Source organism: Micromys minutus (assembly GCF_963924665.1).
Source record: "Micromys minutus genome assembly, chromosome: 26".
In the NCBI taxonomy this organism is placed as follows: domain Eukaryota; kingdom Metazoa; phylum Chordata; class Mammalia; order Rodentia; family Muridae; genus Micromys; species Micromys minutus.
Window position 1 is genome coordinate 16,113,720 of NC_137961.1, and position 18,122 is coordinate 16,131,841.

Sequence of the window (18,122 nt, forward strand, 5' to 3'; positions counted from 1 at the left end):
ATTTAATATATAAGCCTGCAGGAACACACCGGGGCGGTCGTATCCACCCGGGACAGAAGCAACAGGGGTGATGGAATGACCCTCAACAGAGTTCTTAGAGGTGGCCTCGAGTGCCAAGTGGTGTGGGGACCGCATGTGTGTGTTTGGCTCTGCACTACAGCGGTATCCTCGGAGTGGGACCACAGGGGTGATAAAAGGTTAAGCCATCAATATTTACTGCAAAACCACCATGCTTGCTCCCTTTGAGCACGTGCACCAAGAGTGGAGCGTGCAGCCACAAATGGGATGTCTACAGCACATCCTTCCCAAAGGCTCAGGAACCATCACAGGAGGAAAGAGTTCCAGAGCCAGAAATCGGAGGACAGGAACAGTGTCTTCTGGCCATGGCAGAAGGAGGAGGAGTCCTTACCCACCGCTAACTGAGGAGACTCGGACAGTGGATGCAGGAAGCAAACTCTGTCCGTCTCTCTCAGAAAAGTCCCACAGAAGAAAAGGAGTGCTGTTAGGAAATCAAATTGCCCCCACTTCGGCCCCCTCAGTACCCCACTATAAAGTAAGAACCCCTTCAAACACAAAGCTCATTCCCCCAGAAAACTATGACTTATTTTCTTTGAAATTATGGATTCCAATGCACAGCTGCACAATATGCATCAGGGGCTGGCTTCAAGCTCTAAAACCGAGTAAAAGTTCTGGATTTTGTAACTCAAGATTCGCTTTTGGCTTGACTACTTGAGGATTTTGTAGATAGACAGACAGTCCAAAGTCTTTACATCTGTATTTATTTTCACCAGATCCTAATTTATAGCATCTGTGTTACATGTCACATTCCCTAGTAAGTCACATAAGCTTCTCCGTAGAAAAGCTGCGCACATACGATAGGCCAGGATGTTCACCATGTAAGCACAAGGGATAGAGCGGCCGTGGCTCACGCCTTTCATCCCAGCAGCGGAGGCAGAGGCAGGCATCCATCCGAGTCTGAGGCCAGCCTGGTCTACAGAGCAAGTTCCAGGACAGCCAGGACTACACAGAGAAACCCTGCTTCTGAAAACCAAAACCAAAACACCGTATCAAAAGGCTTCACATAGTCTGTCTGCCTCTACTACTTAATCACTACAAAGTGCAAAACGTTGTTGATGACAGCTCCGCCACATAACTCTCTGAAACTGAAGACCATCATGGGTGGCAACAGTCGTAATTTGAGAACTTATCTCTCTCTCTAAAACATTAATATATGTGTCTTTGTGAATCTCTGCACACGTTCAACCATGCACACCACAGTACATGCATAAGTCAATTTGGGAGAGTCAGTTCCTCTTTTTCCATCCACCTTGGGGATCAGCTCAGGTTGCCAGCCATCCCTGCAAGTATTACTGGCTTTTGGGAAACAAGTGTTAAAAATGCTAGGCTGACCTTCAGCTCATTACAAACCTTCAACTCTCGGCCATGGGTCTCCCGAGTGCTGGATGGGAGATGTTATAAGGGGAGCATTGAAAGAGAAGCTGTAAGTAGTCCTGGTTAGAAAAATGGGACAAAATACATGTGCATCCTTGTGGGATGCAGCACCTGAATACATTAGCGTACGTGCTCTGAGAAACCCTGCAGAAGGAAACACTATTTCCACTGTTTTCATAACCACCTCTGCATCCTCAGTAGTCGGGAGTGCACACGCAGACATCAACAGAAATACTGTTTCTAGCCTTGTTGGCGGGAAGCCTGGAGCCAATTTTCATGTCCAAATTCCCTATTTTAACTTGAGATTTTTCATCTGAAATCTACAATCCCAAGGCAACAAACACTTCAGCCGCACTCAGCACTAGCTCTCTGGATCTGCAACTCTGTTAGTCCTCCTTTTAGGATGTAATTTCCTTCAGTAAATCCTTATGTTTTAGACTTTTTTTTTTTTTTTTTTTTTTTTTAATTTTGTATTTTTAGAAAGGGTTTCTATGTAGCCCTGACTATCTGGGAACTTGCTCTGTAGCCCTGGCTGGCCTTGAACCCAGAGATCCACCTGCCACTGCCTCCTGAGTGCTGGAATAAAGGGGAGTGCCATCATGCCCGGGCCAGGATTTAGACTTTTAATTGCATGAATATTAATTTATGTGAACAAGTTTCTATCATCCAGAGAAAACAACTATCCAACATATATGCATAAGAAACTCTCCCAAGAATGTATTTCACCTAAGCAGCAAATTTACCAAAAAGAATTTAGGTAACTAAAGTTTACTTATTATCCCAAAATTATAAAAACAACAAAACAACCCCTCAAGATACATTTACCATCACACTATGAGTCTAGAGCTAAGTGACGGACTTTTCTGACTTAAAACAAGGGTGCTAGAAATTAGGAAAGTGGTTTTGTTGCTAGACCATGAAAACTGGGCTTGGTGGTATACACCAATAATCCCTGCACTCAAAGGCACGAGGAGACATCAAAGCCACCCTAGTAAAGGCAAGAGAAAGCCTTTATGTTAGATCTCATCTCTGGCATTTCAATTCATCAATCATGATCTCCTTTCTAAGCGATTACTTTAACAGGGCCCAGGCATTGAGTCAGTAATGGGGCACTTGCTATGGATACTTACTGAGGCAGGAAACTGAATCAGGATCATCATCTTTCTGTGCTGACATTTTGAAGGCTTAAAGAGGCAGACATCCTTATTAAAGAGCCCTCCAATAAGAGTTTGTATAGTCTACAGGTCAGCCCACCTCAGTACCAACCAAGTACAGGGGGTCAAATATACTGTCTTATGCACAGAAGGTAAGCGGTGTATCATGAACACCCAAGCCCAGCCTCTTTCTGAGTCTTTCTAAATGACACCCACTTGGCAACCCCCAGAGCTTGACTCCCATTCTCATGTCACAGCGGATTTTCAACAGCACAAGTGTTTTCCAAACTCCTCATCAGCACCCCTAACACTCTGGCTCCCACTGGAAGAGGAAACAGGTGTAAAAGCAGGGAAATGACCAGTTAGCTTTAGACCATTTATCAAAAGCCTCGCTTACAAATATGTAACTATCCTCAGAACCACAGTCTTAAAGATCTGAGGATAAAAAAAAGAAAAAAAAACCCTGCTGTACAAACGTTTTTGGCTTTGCAATGCACCCACTGCTTTACAAAGTGACGTTCTGTATGAATAAAGAAAAGCTGGTTGTCAGATAAACAAAGGTACTGACAAACTTTAAAACAGGATTACCATTACCCCTTACATATCAAAGTTAAAAATCACAGGCAGATATATTGGGGGGGTGGGGGGGAACACTCCAACATTTCCACCAATTTCATCATTTTCTAAGATCCAAGACAGACAACTTTTGTTCCATCCTTGGGACCTTGTACAGTGGAGAGCCTCCAAGTTGGTCTATCTTGCACACACTCATACACATGCCTCACACACCGTAAGTGTAATTTTAAGGAAATACAGATTTGGCATGGTGACACACAGCTGTAATCCCAGTAATGGGAGGTAGAAGCAGGAGAGTTAATGCTAATGGAGACCAGTATAAACAGCAAGAGGTACAAAGTGAGACCCCTGGAGGAGAAAAAAGATTGAAGGAAGGAGAACCGGGCAAATGAACAGAAAGTACAGACATTAAGATAAAGCTCCCCAGCGCATGCTTTCCTCCTTGTCCAGTGCAACCTCCCAGAAACAGACAGCAACAAATAAGGCAAAGGAAGACAAAAACGTGTGGACCCTAGGAAAACACTCAACAATTCCATTCTGGATTTGCTTATAGCGAGTATTTAAGGAGCAAAGAATATAAGGCTTGGGAAATTTAAAGCTCAGAATAAATTATTGTTATTATGGAAAAAATACAACCACTTCTATTATGAATAATTCAGTTTTGTGATTCATCCTGTGTTGTTACTATCAGGAGTGGGGGGCTACCTGCTTGTAGTCAGTCCACTACAAGAAAGTGGAGGGGGAGAGCTGAGCTTATGTGCAATGTAAAGACTATTCGAGTTACATACAGCAAAATAAACAGATAAACACACAAACAAGCGAAGCAAGCAAACCTCTTTCCAACCAGGTCAACAACCAGATCTTTTGAAACATATTTGGTCAGAGATATGCCGGAAGCCGTAGCCTGCCATGCTAACCTTCAAGGAGGTAGACAATATTCTTTTTGTGAGCTGAGGCACTGGTTATCAAAGGAGTCCTTTGTTCCTGTCCCTTGCCACTTCCTCCATAACCTTACCTGGGATAGTAGGCTGTGTAGTTCATGAAGAGCTGGGTACCTGCCGGGAAGTACGCCGTGGAGGGCTGCAGTGCCCGCGGGTTCAAGAGCAGAGAGGGCTGATAAATGGCAGCTTCAGTAGGGATCACAGCGGCAGGAGCTGGGAATGTGTAGGAGGGAGGAGACAGGCCTACGTAAGCAAAGAGAGAGACTCTGAGACACGTTTGTAACACCAAGCCACACTTCCACCTACATATTTTTCTTGTGTGTGTTATGTGTATACCTGTGTGAGTTAATTCACACTAGGTGCATGCGAGAGCCCTTGGGAGCCGGAAGAGGGTGTGAGATTTCCCCTAGTACTGAAGTTACAGGTGTTCGTGAGCTGCCAAATAGTGCTGGGAACCGAAACCAGGTCCGCCAAATAGTGAATGCTAACTGCTGAGCCATCACCACAACATCAGCTGCTATTGTAAAGGAAAAGACCTACACAGTTCTTTACATCCCAAGTAACTTCCATTTGATTACGCAGATGTTTTCTACCCTTAGTAGGATATGAAATCAAGAGAGATTAGGATAAGATGCTCTACCGTGCATCATGCTAAAGCACATGTGAATCACAGAAACTGTTCTATGGGGAACCTGTCGTCTCTCCATTACGCCCACCTAAAGACAAGCCATAGGCTTTGAAGCTAATTTACCCCCATTTTTAAAAAAGGCCAACAAGGAAATAGTCCAGAGGAAAAAGATAACATAAACCTTTCCCCAAACCAGCTGATAAAAAGTTGACTTAGCTGGGTGTGGTGGTGCACACCTACACTGCCAACACTCAGTTGATCTTCATGACTTCAAGGTCAACGTAGTCTATAAAGCAAGTTCCAAGCCAGCCACCAGACTATACAGTAAGACCTTGTATCAAAAAAAAAAAAGCTACAACCAAACCAAACCAAACCAATTAAGCCCCACATATACAAAAACGTGGCTCAAATTTTTAATGACTATGTCTAGGGGCCAAGGATATATAGCTAAATGGTAGAGCACATGTGGAGTCTGAGTGAGGCCCTGGGTTCAATCCCTCACCGTGGGAGAAGGAGGAGAAACTCCCTTTTACTGGAGCTGCTGGAAGTCACTAGATCTCACAGGTAGCATGAATACAATGTCAAGGGCCCAACCCAGGGTTTAGAGCATGTTAGGTAAGCATGCTACATTGCACCAAATCAACAGCCCTTGAACTTTTGAAAGTCTTATTATATATAGCCCAGGCTGGCTTCAAACTCATAACCCTCTTGCCTTGGCCTCCCCAGTGAGACTCAGATGTGAACAATCACACCTGCCTGTGGATGCCCCTTTCATATCATCAAAACCTCTTGGTAATATTAGACAATGATAAACTTTTAGATTACGCTGTTTGGCCTTCAAGATACACAACGTCAACAGAGAAGACTGGGCTTGGCGTGTGGCTCAGCAGCAGAGCATTCGAAGGGTCTGGGGTCAGTCCTCAGCATCAGACACATAATCTTAAGCACGACATAAATTACTTAACCCAGGCTCATGACTTGCTTGCAAACTTATCAAGTAGCATGGTCAGGACCCTGAGTTTAATCTCTAACAACACAAGAAATATGCGTGTGCGAGAGTGTGTGTGAGTGAGTGAGTGAGTGAGTGCGTGCGTGCATTCTGCTTCAAGACAAAGAATGAGATTTATTTATTCTTCATGGGGAACTATGGTAATTTATTTTCCTAAGAGAAATCAGGTATTTATGCACAGGCCAGAAAAATAAAGGGGATTATGAAATTAAGGTGACTCCCCCCCTCTTTGATTTTTAACTCTGGATGTCCTGGAACTGGCTATGTAGACCAATCTGGCCTGGAACTCTTAAATGCCTATTTTGCTGGCATCAAAGGTGGGCACCGCCACATCCAACTTAGTCTGACTTCTGGGTGGACTAAGGAGCCCTACTATAATATATTACAACTATACTAGCATCCCTGTTGCCAAATTCACCAAGAAAGTCATCAGTGGGAAATGTCAGACCCATCAGTATTTAAATTGCCTTAAGTCTGAGATTAGATTAAAAAGCAGGCAATTTCTTTAAGTCTTGTGGTTGTGATATAATTAGGCAGTCACCTGAAGGTGGCAGCAAGAACAGTCATATGCAGCCCGGACGTCTGATTTGTATGGAAATTAACTCTCCACTAAAAAGTCACATTTATTAAATTTTAGGTTAAAAAAAATCTTTTGGAAATATTAAAAGTAACCAAAGATACAGCAATAGATTCTTAAAATGTGCTCACAGACTAGGTCTTTGGAGTCATGATTTTACATACATAAATATGGATTTAAATTTTCTCCTCTGCTGAGTGAGAATCGTGGCTAAAACCAATAGTCCTGGTACTACCTCAGGAGGATGGGCAGGAGAGTCCACACTCCAAGGTCACTGTGGACTGCATCCGACCTCCAGGACAGCGTGGGAGACAGTGATCCTGTCTCGAAACATGAAAGAAAACAATATTCTCTTTTCTTAGAGCTTGTGAACTAACTAAAGGGGAGGGAATGAAGGGAGTCTACAGTAAACTACACAAGAAACAATGGGGAAATTCCTTTGTTTCATGATGTTTGATGGACGGTCTCTAAAAAATAGTAAGCTACATGATATTGAGATTAACAGTGATTTACGGAGGATATTCTATATTACCCTAAAGTACTTTTTTATACTCCATCATAAATTTCTAAGACCTCACACTCATTAACAATAAACAATTAGATATTCACCAACAGCAAGCAGCAGGTAAATGGAATATAGAGTTCAGGAATTCCATGGGGAAAAGGATTAAGCCCCACTGAATACTCTACAAATAATACTTTATTAAACAAGTTAATTGATATAGATTCCTCTTTGCTTCAAATTAAAACTCAATGCCAAAAACTGCCCATGTTAATAGAACCAAGCAAATCAACCCATTGACTCTGCATTCAAAAGGTTCATATGTTAACACCAGGTTTCCTCAGTCATTAACTAGAACTTGGCTTCTATACTACAGGGCTTATTCCTCTCAAACAGGATTCCACATGGCTTGCACCCAGTTGCCAATGAGCAAGAGCACAGCTTGGAATTAAGCACTGATCCTGCGATCCAATCAAACATGGCTGAGTCAATTACGCATTTGTACACAAATACAGTCTACTACCATGCTCATTCAAGATATCCTGGATAGCAACAGGAATGTTTTCCAGGCTGCCATTTTCAAGACAGTTGATGCCCCCCAACCCCGAAAAAAAAGTTAAGAATACAAAATGGACATCAAATCATCCATCTTAAAAGTTTAACATGTAAGAGAACAACAAATAAAAAAATTAAATAAAGGACAGAAAGGACAGAAGGCAGCCAGGTGTTCCGTTTTACCATCAAATGCGTATTAAATGATCTACGTAGCCAGGTTGCTTCCCAGAGTCAGTGCTTAGCTGGAGCACACTAAGCTTCAGAGCCCAAGTGCTTATCACTGGAAAAGCAAGAATGTAATTTGGAAGGAGGTGTCTGTAGCAGGTCTAATGATGGGTGTCCACAACCAAGGTCTTAAATGATTAACAGAAACTAGTGATTTCAGATGAAAAGCCTTCTGTAAACCGCCTCGCCTGCCTCAGAAAGAACCAGGGGCACAGAAAGTGACGACAGCAGCTTAAGCACCTACCAGCGTACAGCGTAGAAGAGCGCCAAGACCCAAGAAAAACTTACATGGTAACTTACATGGCGGTGGGGATAAGCCATTTCGATTTAAAGTGCCCCCCATTAACACAAAGTTCATCTCCTCAGCTGAACACTGAAAGACTTCAACATATCTGTCCTTCATGGTTTTTTTATGATACTTCTGCGCAGCCATGAACGCTCTGTCTGTAGACTTCATCTGGATAAAGGCATCTCCTGATGGGCGTCCCTGAGTGTTTGGGGCGAGAATACAAACAAAAGGCGACTGTCTCCTCCAACAAGGAAATAAATGGTTGCTTACAAAGCATTCGAAGTGATAATCACCCACAGTGCAAGACATGGTTAGCCACAAAATCTGGGTGACACTGGGATCTACTAAAGTCTGACTTGTGTTTCCTTCTCTAATCGCCAGAGTGGCCCGCAAAAAAAATCTCGAAGAAGTCCTGAGAGATGGTGATTGAAAAATGATCCTTTTTGGTTTCTCTGAAGTTAGTATCAGATTTACAGCAGTTTAAAGGGTCTCCTTGTGACCGTAGTTCCAAAATATAGGATTATACATACTGGATGCTTTTCCCCCTCCTGAAAAATCCGATTAAATATCATTTGATGAGAAAAGCTAGAAATACATCCTCCTACAGGAAACCAAACAGGCCAGTGCTGTCCTTTGGCTCTCGGTATCAGTTCTCTGCCTGCCACGTCCCCTGCGATTGTCCCTCACCCCTCGCAGCCTAGGCCGGGATGCATCTTGAGTAGTAAAGCAGGAGAGCTGCCATCTGCCACGCTGGGCCCCTCGCTTCTCTCGAATCCTCACACCTTCTCCTTAGACTGCCCACATAACTACGCAGAGACAGTCTCATTAGCAAAAATTTCCGTCTTCAAAACCAAGCCTAAGGCTGGAGAGACGGCTCATGGTTAAGAGCACCGGCTGCTCTTCCAGAGGTCCTGAGTTCAAATTCCAGCAACCACATGGTGGCTCACAACCATCTTTAATGAGATCTAATGCCCTCTTCTGGTGTGTCTGAGGACAGCTACAGTGTACTCATATATAATAAATAAATCTTTAAAAAAGAAGAAAACCAAGCCTCTCTGTACTGCATACAACTAGAATACCTTTGTAATATGTTTATATGAACAAGGTTGGAGGGAGGAAAAGACGAGGCCATAGGACTACTTTAAGTTAGTTCTCCAAGTCTCTTAGGGATATTATGCCATTTTATAAATTATTACCATGCAAGTTACCATAACAGCCACCATATCAGGGAAATTAGCAACAAACCCAGACCAAGATGGAAACCTAACATCTTCCAGGCAGGTAAGAGCTTGGTCATCATCAAAGAAGCATTTTTCTCCAGGTCATGGAGGTCAAATCAGAGGCAAATCTGTCTACTGCTGTTAATCAAAGGGTAATGGTCCCAGGTTATTAGAAAACAGTGACTTGAAAGAAATAACTCCCCGGTGTTGTTGAACAGTGGGGAATTCTATTTTGTTCTATTTCAAAGGACTCTTAACTGGTAAAGTGAGCTATGAGCTGTCAGACGAAAAGCTGTGTGGCTCACACAGAAGAAGCGTTAAATCAACATATGTTGGTGTCAAAGACTTTGTAAGGGCACAGGTTTTGACTCTTTGTGCCCAACAGCATGTACCTTCTAAGTAGAAGATCATTATAAAAGTGAACAAACCTCCAAGGACCAAGTGGAAAATCAGTCAGAAAAATAATTAGTATTTCTACTGTAAGGCTGTAGTCAATACAATACTCTGAAAAAATAAATAAGGCCTGTTTTCCAAAATTAAACTCTTTGCTTTTAACAGAGTCCTGAATTTTTAAACTAGTGCTTCTTGGCACTAAAACTTTTGTCTTGCATAAGACAGCACAAAATACTAGTCAAGTGTCCAGCGCCTAATAGGATCGACATTGTTTAACCAAAACTCAAGTAGCATCGAGCTGGTGAATACTTCCTGGAATATGGAGAAGGTTCAGTCAGCCTTTGAGAGAAAACCTTTCCATTGTTCCTTGATGCAGTGGAGACTGAGACCCACAGTGCTACAGAGTGCAGTGCTCCAGGCCCTCAGTCTACTTAATGTGAGCATCCGGCACATGCCACGTGCAGTGTCTGCATACAAAGTGTGTTAGACCACTCTCCCACCACAACCGCAGAGCAGGAAAAGGCTATCTGCACTCACAATCCATTTAGTCCCAACCCGTTGAGGCTGACAATGGGACAGATTTCTGTGACAAAAGCCTCAGAGCTGAATTTCAATGACCACACTAACAGTAGGATAATTTGGGGGGTATATCCTAAAGACCACTTATACTTACAGCTAAACCTTCTCATAAAGGCAAAGTCAGACTTTAGGGTACTGAACTACAAGCGGCCCTTGGTCACACATTTTCCAGTAAACCCCCTTACCTGGTGATTCAGTACCATGTGAACCCCGTGTGTACGAATGTCTGTGGAAAACTCCCCCAGGAAGTCCAGAATGTCTTCTATTGTGGCAGCATAGGGAAGGCCTCGCAGACGTATACAGTCTCTTACATTTGTGGGGGGCACAAACTGCTGAGGGAGTACAGGAATAATGGGAGGGTTCGGAAGTGGAATCAGAGGGGCCGAGGAGAACCGATTCAGTACCTGTATACAAGAAAAAGCACAAGCGACTGAGGAGACCAGCAGCTTCCACGTCATCCCACGAACCGCCACCAGCACCACCAAGAATCCTGTTAAAAACGCACGTTCTGGACTTTCTATGTCCCGGCTATAGAGCACGCTTCGGCGTGTGGAAAGAGCTGAGCTGAAGCCTCAGTGACAGCGATGGCAGTGGGGCATAATCTCGGCCTGCCGCAGAACTATTACAAAGTATGACTGTTTTTCACGATCCCCTGAGGGATTCATAAGTGCAAAGAACTTTAAGAAGCTCCGAAAAGGGGCTGGAGAGATGGCTCAGCGGTAAAGAGCACTGACTGCTCTTCCAGAGGTCCTGTGTTCAATTTCCATCAACCACATGGTGGCTCACAACCATCTGTAATGGGATCTGAAGCCCTCTTCTGGTGTGTCTGAAGACACTTATGGTGTACTTAAATGTAATAAATAAATGCATCTTAAAGAAAAGGAAAATAAAAAAGGCAGCAGCTCTGATGAAGGGCTCACGCATATCCTCTCGGAAAGTGTGACACCCACCTCTATCAAATATATCGTGTACACGCCTGTAGTCCCAGCCTTCAGGAGGCAGACGTAGGAGCCATTAGTATAAGGCTGCTCTGTCTGCCCTGGACAGAGTTTTAGGCCAGCCAGGGTTACTCAGAAGACCATAGTAAACACAACAGAATAAATCAAGGCACACACTCCACATAACACAATGTACTTGCTAAGTAGTATCTATGACAGTTCAACTTTTTCTGACGACTTATTTCTTATGTCTTATTTCTATTTAGGAAGTATTTAATGCATGAAAATACACACCACAGTTTAATAAAAAAGGTTAACGCAAAGGTCCTTTTTTAGACCCTCTAAAACCAACCTGCTGAACTTCAGCTGCTGTGCTTCTGAAGAGTTCGATGTATCTTTTACCCAACAAGTCCTTGTGCTTCCTCAGGGCATTCTGGGCATATTCCTCACAAGCAAAGAGCACAAAGGCATCTCCCGTTGGCCTCCCATCTGGGTAGGTGACGAAGAGGATGCCTTCCTTCCCCCCGGTGATAGGGCAGTGCTGTCCAAAGAAGGCCACCACTTCTTCAGCCGTGGCTGTGAAAGGGAGCCCCCGCATGCGCACGATGACTTGATTTTCCTTAGAGAGAAACTGGGCTACCTCATTGGATGTCCCTAGAGAAAACAAGCATTAGAAAGCCCAGGAAGAAAGAGTTAGAGCATCAACATTACCAGATTTTACGATGATAGAATTCCTGGCAGAGTGTGTTTGTGTACTCCGCTGGGGCTCAAATAGGTGCTCTACCATGCAGCTATAGCCCAGGCCCTTCTGGCAAAGCTGTGTGTGCAGTTAAGAACCACACCACTAGTGAATTCATAATATCCCAGGGCTGAGAAGTCTCTTCCTGAAAAATTGAAACTCTTCCCATAGCTCTTTTAGCAGCCCTCTTAATTTAGGAGTTGGCCAGACAACCACAGAGTACCCACCTGTTCTCATAGGTAGTTTAAAGACACATAGGTCCTGGGTAGGGAGAACCTCAGTTTTTGCCTAATGACTGACTATGCGTTTTAGTTCACTGTCCAGCTATACAACATCTAAAAGCAAAAGGACTGGACCCAGAATGCTTAGATCTAAACTACTTCATAAACTATGAGAACGACCTAGGCTAATAAAGTACATTGTTGCTGGGCAGTGGCGGCTCAGGCCTTTAATCCCAGCACTTGGGAGGCAGGTACCAGTGAATCTCTCTAAGTTTGAGGCCAGCCTGGTCTGTAGAGTGATTTCCAGGACTGCCAGGACAGACAGACAGACAGATTCTCAATAAAACAACAAACAGGCAGACAAACAAATGGACAGATTATCTTAAAAAAAAAATTCTCTTTTGCCTTTAATTAGAAGATTTTTGTAGAGGATAATCAAAGTACATAGGCACAGTCCCAGCATTTACCAACATCCCGCCCAAACGACGGCATTTGTGTAGCACCGCCTTATAACAGGAGGACCGAACTGCACACCTGCAGCCTCCCCGACACTGTCTGCCCATGACGATGCTTACCACACTGTGCACACACAAAGAATCCCAGTCAACTTGTCCCCAGTTTGCAATGTGCTTACTACCATCAAAGCCCAGGCAGCTCCAAATACATCTGTCCCCAACCAGTACCAAATACAGCTGTGCAACTTCAGAAACGTTACGTAAAACTCGAAGCCTTAAACCTTTGAAGCCTTAGGGTTTAGCTAAAGAAAACAGCAGAGAACAAACATACTAGAAACTGCAGGAAAAGAATGCTTCTGTGGAAAACAAGTCTAACAGTTGAAAAGATTCGCTGGTGCTATGTTATATGGGACTCTGTACTTAGATGGAAGTCCTACTAATAAAATTTGGCACCCTGTCTGTCAAAAGTATGTTTTTTCTTAGATTCAGCTCTCCTGCTTTCAGAGATCCATCCTGAAGGACAGAACACACAAATAGAGAAAACTGCACAACAAACTAAAAATAATCTGAAGGAATTCAGCAGTGATATATAAAAACATGTATAATAATATACTAAATATTAAATAATTGTAACATGTGGTGTTCAGAATGTATTAAAAATGAAAATTTAAAACCGCATGAACAGAACAACAAACTTACAAACGTAAATGTCTAAAAATCACTACAACGATAATGATAATATTGGGGCTAGAGAGATGGCTCACTGCTTATGAGCACTGGCTACTCTTGTGGGGACCAAGGTTCCATTCTCAGCATCCACAGAGTGGTTCACAACTGCCTGTAACTCCAGTTCCAGGGCATCCAATGCCCTCCTCTGATCTCCACAGGCACACATATGACAAACAGAGATGTATGCAGGCAAAACATTCATAATCACAAAATAAAATTATTTTAAAAGATCAGCCGGCATCCTGGCTCATTCTTATAATACAAATACTGCAAGGTTGAGGCAGGGGAATACCTGGAGTTTAAGGCCAGCCTGATCTACATAAGAAGTTTCAGGCCAGCCTGGGCTATGAACTAAAACCACACCAAAAATCCAACAGGGGCTGGATTGATGGCCAGTTGTTAAGAGCACTGGCTGCATCCACAGGTACCTCACACCTGTCTGTAACTCCAGTTCCAGGGGATCCAATACCCTCTGGCCTCCTTGGGTACTGAACACAGACAGTGCAAATGCAAACGGTTCAGGCAAAACACTCATACGTGTAAAATTTAAACACTTTAAATCTTAAAAAACAAAATCAAAGAAATAAAAAGTATTTTGTGCATCTTAGGTGACTCACTTAAAAACTGGATAAAGATGCTATCTTAGGGGTTATTGATAAAATGTTATATTAGTGGATAAGGACAATGTGTTTTGAAACATATATCCTAATAAGAAAAACTGGAAGCCTAAAGACGTTTTTAAATCTCCTTATTCTTTTATTTGTATTTCTGCCAATACCACATACCTAAAAAATCAGGGCTATGACGACAACTCTGTGAGTAGTATTTGCTGTACACACTGGACAATTTAGGTTCTAGCTTCAGAACCTCCAGATATGTGGAAGGAGAGGACTGAATCCATAAAAATACGCCCCAAACACAAGAAACTACCATGGTCCTGGGATCCGGTGAGCTCAAAAATTGGGAGAAAATCTAGAAGTAAATTTGTAATAGCCTCAGGTACTACAGGTGGCTGCCTCCAACAATTCAGACACATTTCTTTCAAGAACTGCCCTTTCTCTTTATGTGTGGCTGTATGTGACCCTTTCACCTTTATATGGTCTCATTCTTAATGGCTATTTAGCTACAGTGGTTGGCTCAGGCCTTAGGGCAAACGTTACAGTACATTAAATTCATCAGCAGTGTTCAAAGTTTCTTCTCCCTATTCATAGACCAACCCCCATGTCTCACTAGGAAGGAACCATTTATGGTCTCAGGAATCTACTCAGTGTGTGTGTGAAAAACTTCAGGTTATCAAAGAATCTGTACTGCATAAAAGAAACTCACCTCCGGCTATTTTAAGAAAATCTTCTCCTGTTGCTTTGTAAACCTAAGAAAAAAAAGAGGCATTAGAACCGCTTCTAAACCACCCATCATATGCTAATGGGCACCTGCAGAGGTCACGTATGTCGGGCTGTGAGCACATACCTCAATGTACCGGGTCCCCATGTGATGTTTGTGCCTCTGCAGGGCTAGATCTCTATGCTCCTCATTTACAAATCGAACCAGAGCTTCTCCATTCCTCCGCCCCTGAGCATTCAGACAAAGTGCTGCGCCACCCCTTGGAAAGAAACAAAACAGATGGCAGGTGGGGGGAACACAGGCAGGAGAAAGAACAGAAAACCTTGTCCTCCTCTGGAATTGAGCAAAACAAAGAGAAGAAAACCAACTTGGCAATATTGAGTCCTTTGAAGAACCTTGCGATATCCTGATCGGAAGACTGCCAGGGCAAACCTCGAGCCCTCACCACTGTGTTGTCATCAATAAGTTCCATCTTGCTGCTGTGGAGGAAACACAACTTCATTGTTGCCTAGTAAAGGCAAGGCAAGCTGCTCGGTTACACACGAGGGCTGAGTAAGATCACACTGACTTGCAGTCCCAGCTTCCTCTGTACCCTCCAAACCTGTCTCAAAGCACAAGTTGTCCCACTACAGAATGATGGTCAGGAACCCATCTATCAGTTGAATAGCTCCTTCCTTGCTGTAAGTTCAAAACCATCTCAGATCAGTTTACAGAAGGCAAAATCCTCTCAGTATCCTTACAGCCTGGCCTAGAAAGATGATGGGGTTTCTAGTTCGGTTTGTCTTGGTTTCATTCCTGTCTGTTTGGCCCTAGGCTGACCTTAAATTTGACAACTTCCTACCCTAAACTTCCTAAAACAAGCCTGAGCCACCAACACTGAGGTCAAGTGGGGGGGGGGTGAAACTTCAACATTTTGAATCCAGCTTGACAGCAAGGATCAGAATAAAGCTACAATTAACCCACACAGGGAATCTGAGCACGTGGTCAGGAGACTATTAATGTATCTCCCTCATCAAACGGGAGTGCCAGCAAGCACGGGGTGCTTATGAAAACACTCTGGAGTCTCCACGCCTTAGTGAGTCACTTTCAAATAGCCCATTATACATTTTGACACCTTTTGATGTTTTGTCTTTCTCCTGTTCATATTTTCAGTAATCCTAGGACATTTTCCTAGTGAGTCACTTTCTCTACAACAAAAATCGGTGTTAAAGACTCTCCACTGGCAAAGCTGTCCGAGTTTCTATTCATCACTAGGTGCCAGACAATCTTACAAAATTCATGACAGTGACTAACCACCAAGTCAGCCTAGGATGAGAGACTCCACTTCACACTCCTCCCTAGATGTCCCTGGCGATAAAGTAGATACTGACAGTATATGTATGTAACTTACCCCATGAACACTGAGAACTCCTTTAAAGCTATTTATGTGCATGTATGTACATACACCTACATTAATTTATGTGCATCATATGCACAGGCTGGAGAGCATTCAGTCCCCTCGAACTGGAGTTACAGGCAGTTTGTACCTGATGTGGGAACAAACCGCAGGTCCTCTGCTTGAGCAGCAAGCACCCTTAACTAATAAATCATCTTTCCATTCCCCACATAACCTCAAGTCCTATGACTGTCGCTTTAGAGAGGACAGACAGACATGAAGACTCAAATCACAGAGGATGTCCCTAAATCAATGAGTAAAGAGGCCAGCATTTCACTAAATTTTAATCTCACTGATGAGCTGGCTTTAAGGAACAGATGGCCTAACAAGAAGTGGTAAACAGGTTTAGCAGAGTGAGCTAAAGGGACTTAAATGTCCCAAGTAAGAACAAATCCAGATGAACAGTACCCAGCCACTTACCAAGTGCCACTTTCAAATTTGTAGTTTACTCTCTCTGGGTCTGAAAATCTGTGATCTAAAAATGAAGAGTATACGGTCATCATCCTGTCTACTGGACATCAAAGCTGTACAATATAACCAAAACCAAGACCAGAGGGATCAAATCTCGGCCTGACACAATCACCAAGTGATACTCACTGTAAGGCTCTGAGATCATCGCTAAAATTATGTTCCCCATGTCTTCAACTTGGGAGGCTCCGTATCGGGACTCGGAGTCGTTCTTCTCAAAGTTTAGGCCTGTGGGGTTGAGTTGAGGAAGCATTTGGACAGGTAAAAGAAGGCCACACTGCTCTGCGGGACAGAATCTAAACCTAGGCAAGATCTTTATCAATCTTAGCTCGGCTGTTTCTCAGCAGCCAGGACTTCAACCAGAACCCTGACGCCTCCTTCTCTGCCCTCTTGCAGCAAGTGCCCAAGTCAACACAATCCTGGAGCATTACCAATGAGGAAACTTTGGTTTACTTAGGAAATAGCAAATACACAAAATCTGTGTGCATAGTATCAAATCTAAGCAAGCAACCAATTAGAACGCTAATTATTACATGTCTAAGACAATGGCCAAGTATCTGAAGAGTTGACTGTCCATCAAACCGGGAGGTTTAACACTTGCAATTCACAAGGATAACACCGATGACATCCTTTCCATGCTTTCCCTCTGAACTTCTCTTCCAGAAGTTGTAGAGCCTTGTGGGATGTCCTAGATTCTACAGTAATACATACAAATGCAAGCTTGCATCTCCCACAGCAAGTTTTAGACATAATTCAAGCACTCAGAACCACTGATGTCATGTGTTTTGACATGGTGACCTCACTGTATTGCTCGGACTGTGTTCTGGGAACGCAGGTACACACACTGACCAACGCTAACATTCTTTGACCATATCGGTACTCTTTCTGGGTAAAACGCATTTCGGATTATGTGTAAATCAAAACTTCTTTTTTTAAGATATTTAAGTATTTTTAAAATGTGTATTATCTTATTTGTGTATGTGACCTTTTGCTCTAAAAACTGTCATTCAGTGTGTGGGAGTGCTTGTATCACAGCCCATGTGTGGCAGTGAGGACAGCTTTCAGGAGGTGACTTTCCTCGTCTACCACGTGGCTCCCAGAGATTGGACTCAGGTCATGAGGCCTAGCAACAGTCTTACCTGCTGAGCCAAGCTCACTGGTCCAGAATACATTTTCAACAGTACAGCAGGAACCAAACATAATACTGTCAGAATGCTCCTTTTCTCCTGAGCTTGGACTAGAGGCACTCCTGTGTTGGACTTAGTAGAATGTTTGCCTTATAGCAAGCATCCTGTTTCTTACCTAATATATTTAACTTATTTTATGTATGTTGTGAGTACACTGTAGCTGTCTTCGGACATAAAAGAGGGCCTCGGATCCCATTACAGATGGTTGTGAGCCACCATGTGGTTGCTGGAAATTTAGCTCAAGACCCCTGAAAGAACATCATTGTTCTTAACCGCTGAGCCATCTCTCCATCTCCCTGATATTTTAGAAGTTTAAGAAGTATTTTAAAAAGAAGGGAGGAAATAAAGGGACAAATAGAGGAGAAAAGATCACCCAGAGACGGCCTCACCTGGGGATCCACACCATATGCAGCCACTAAACCCACACACTGTTGCTGATGCCAAGTAGTGCTTCCTGGCAGGAGCCTGATATGGATGTCTCCTCAGAGGCTCTGCCAGAGTCATACTGA

The 18,122-nt window shown here is 43.3% G+C and overlaps 1 protein-coding gene across 1 annotated transcript in view; it reads right to left on the minus strand.

The window, feature by feature from the left end:
• Window positions 1-18,122, minus strand: part of ESRP1 (epithelial splicing regulatory protein 1) — a gene marked incomplete at its 5' end in the record, with an annotated part of 49,399 nt that overhangs the window by 15,157 nt on the left and 16,120 nt on the right. Inside the window, 9 exons of the mRNA XM_080938784.1 lie at window positions 4,198-4,366; window positions 7,920-8,106; window positions 10,286-10,504; window positions 11,391-11,692; window positions 14,509-14,551; window positions 14,650-14,782; window positions 14,892-15,002; window positions 16,379-16,433; window positions 16,556-16,654. Of these exons, the coding sequence (XP_080794910.1) occupies window positions 4,198-4,366; window positions 7,920-8,106; window positions 10,286-10,504; window positions 11,391-11,692; window positions 14,509-14,551; window positions 14,650-14,782; window positions 14,892-15,002; window positions 16,379-16,433; window positions 16,556-16,654 (1,318 nt within the window). The remainder of the gene's footprint in view (window positions 1-4,197; window positions 4,367-7,919; window positions 8,107-10,285; window positions 10,505-11,390; window positions 11,693-14,508; window positions 14,552-14,649; window positions 14,783-14,891; window positions 15,003-16,378; window positions 16,434-16,555; window positions 16,655-18,122) is intronic.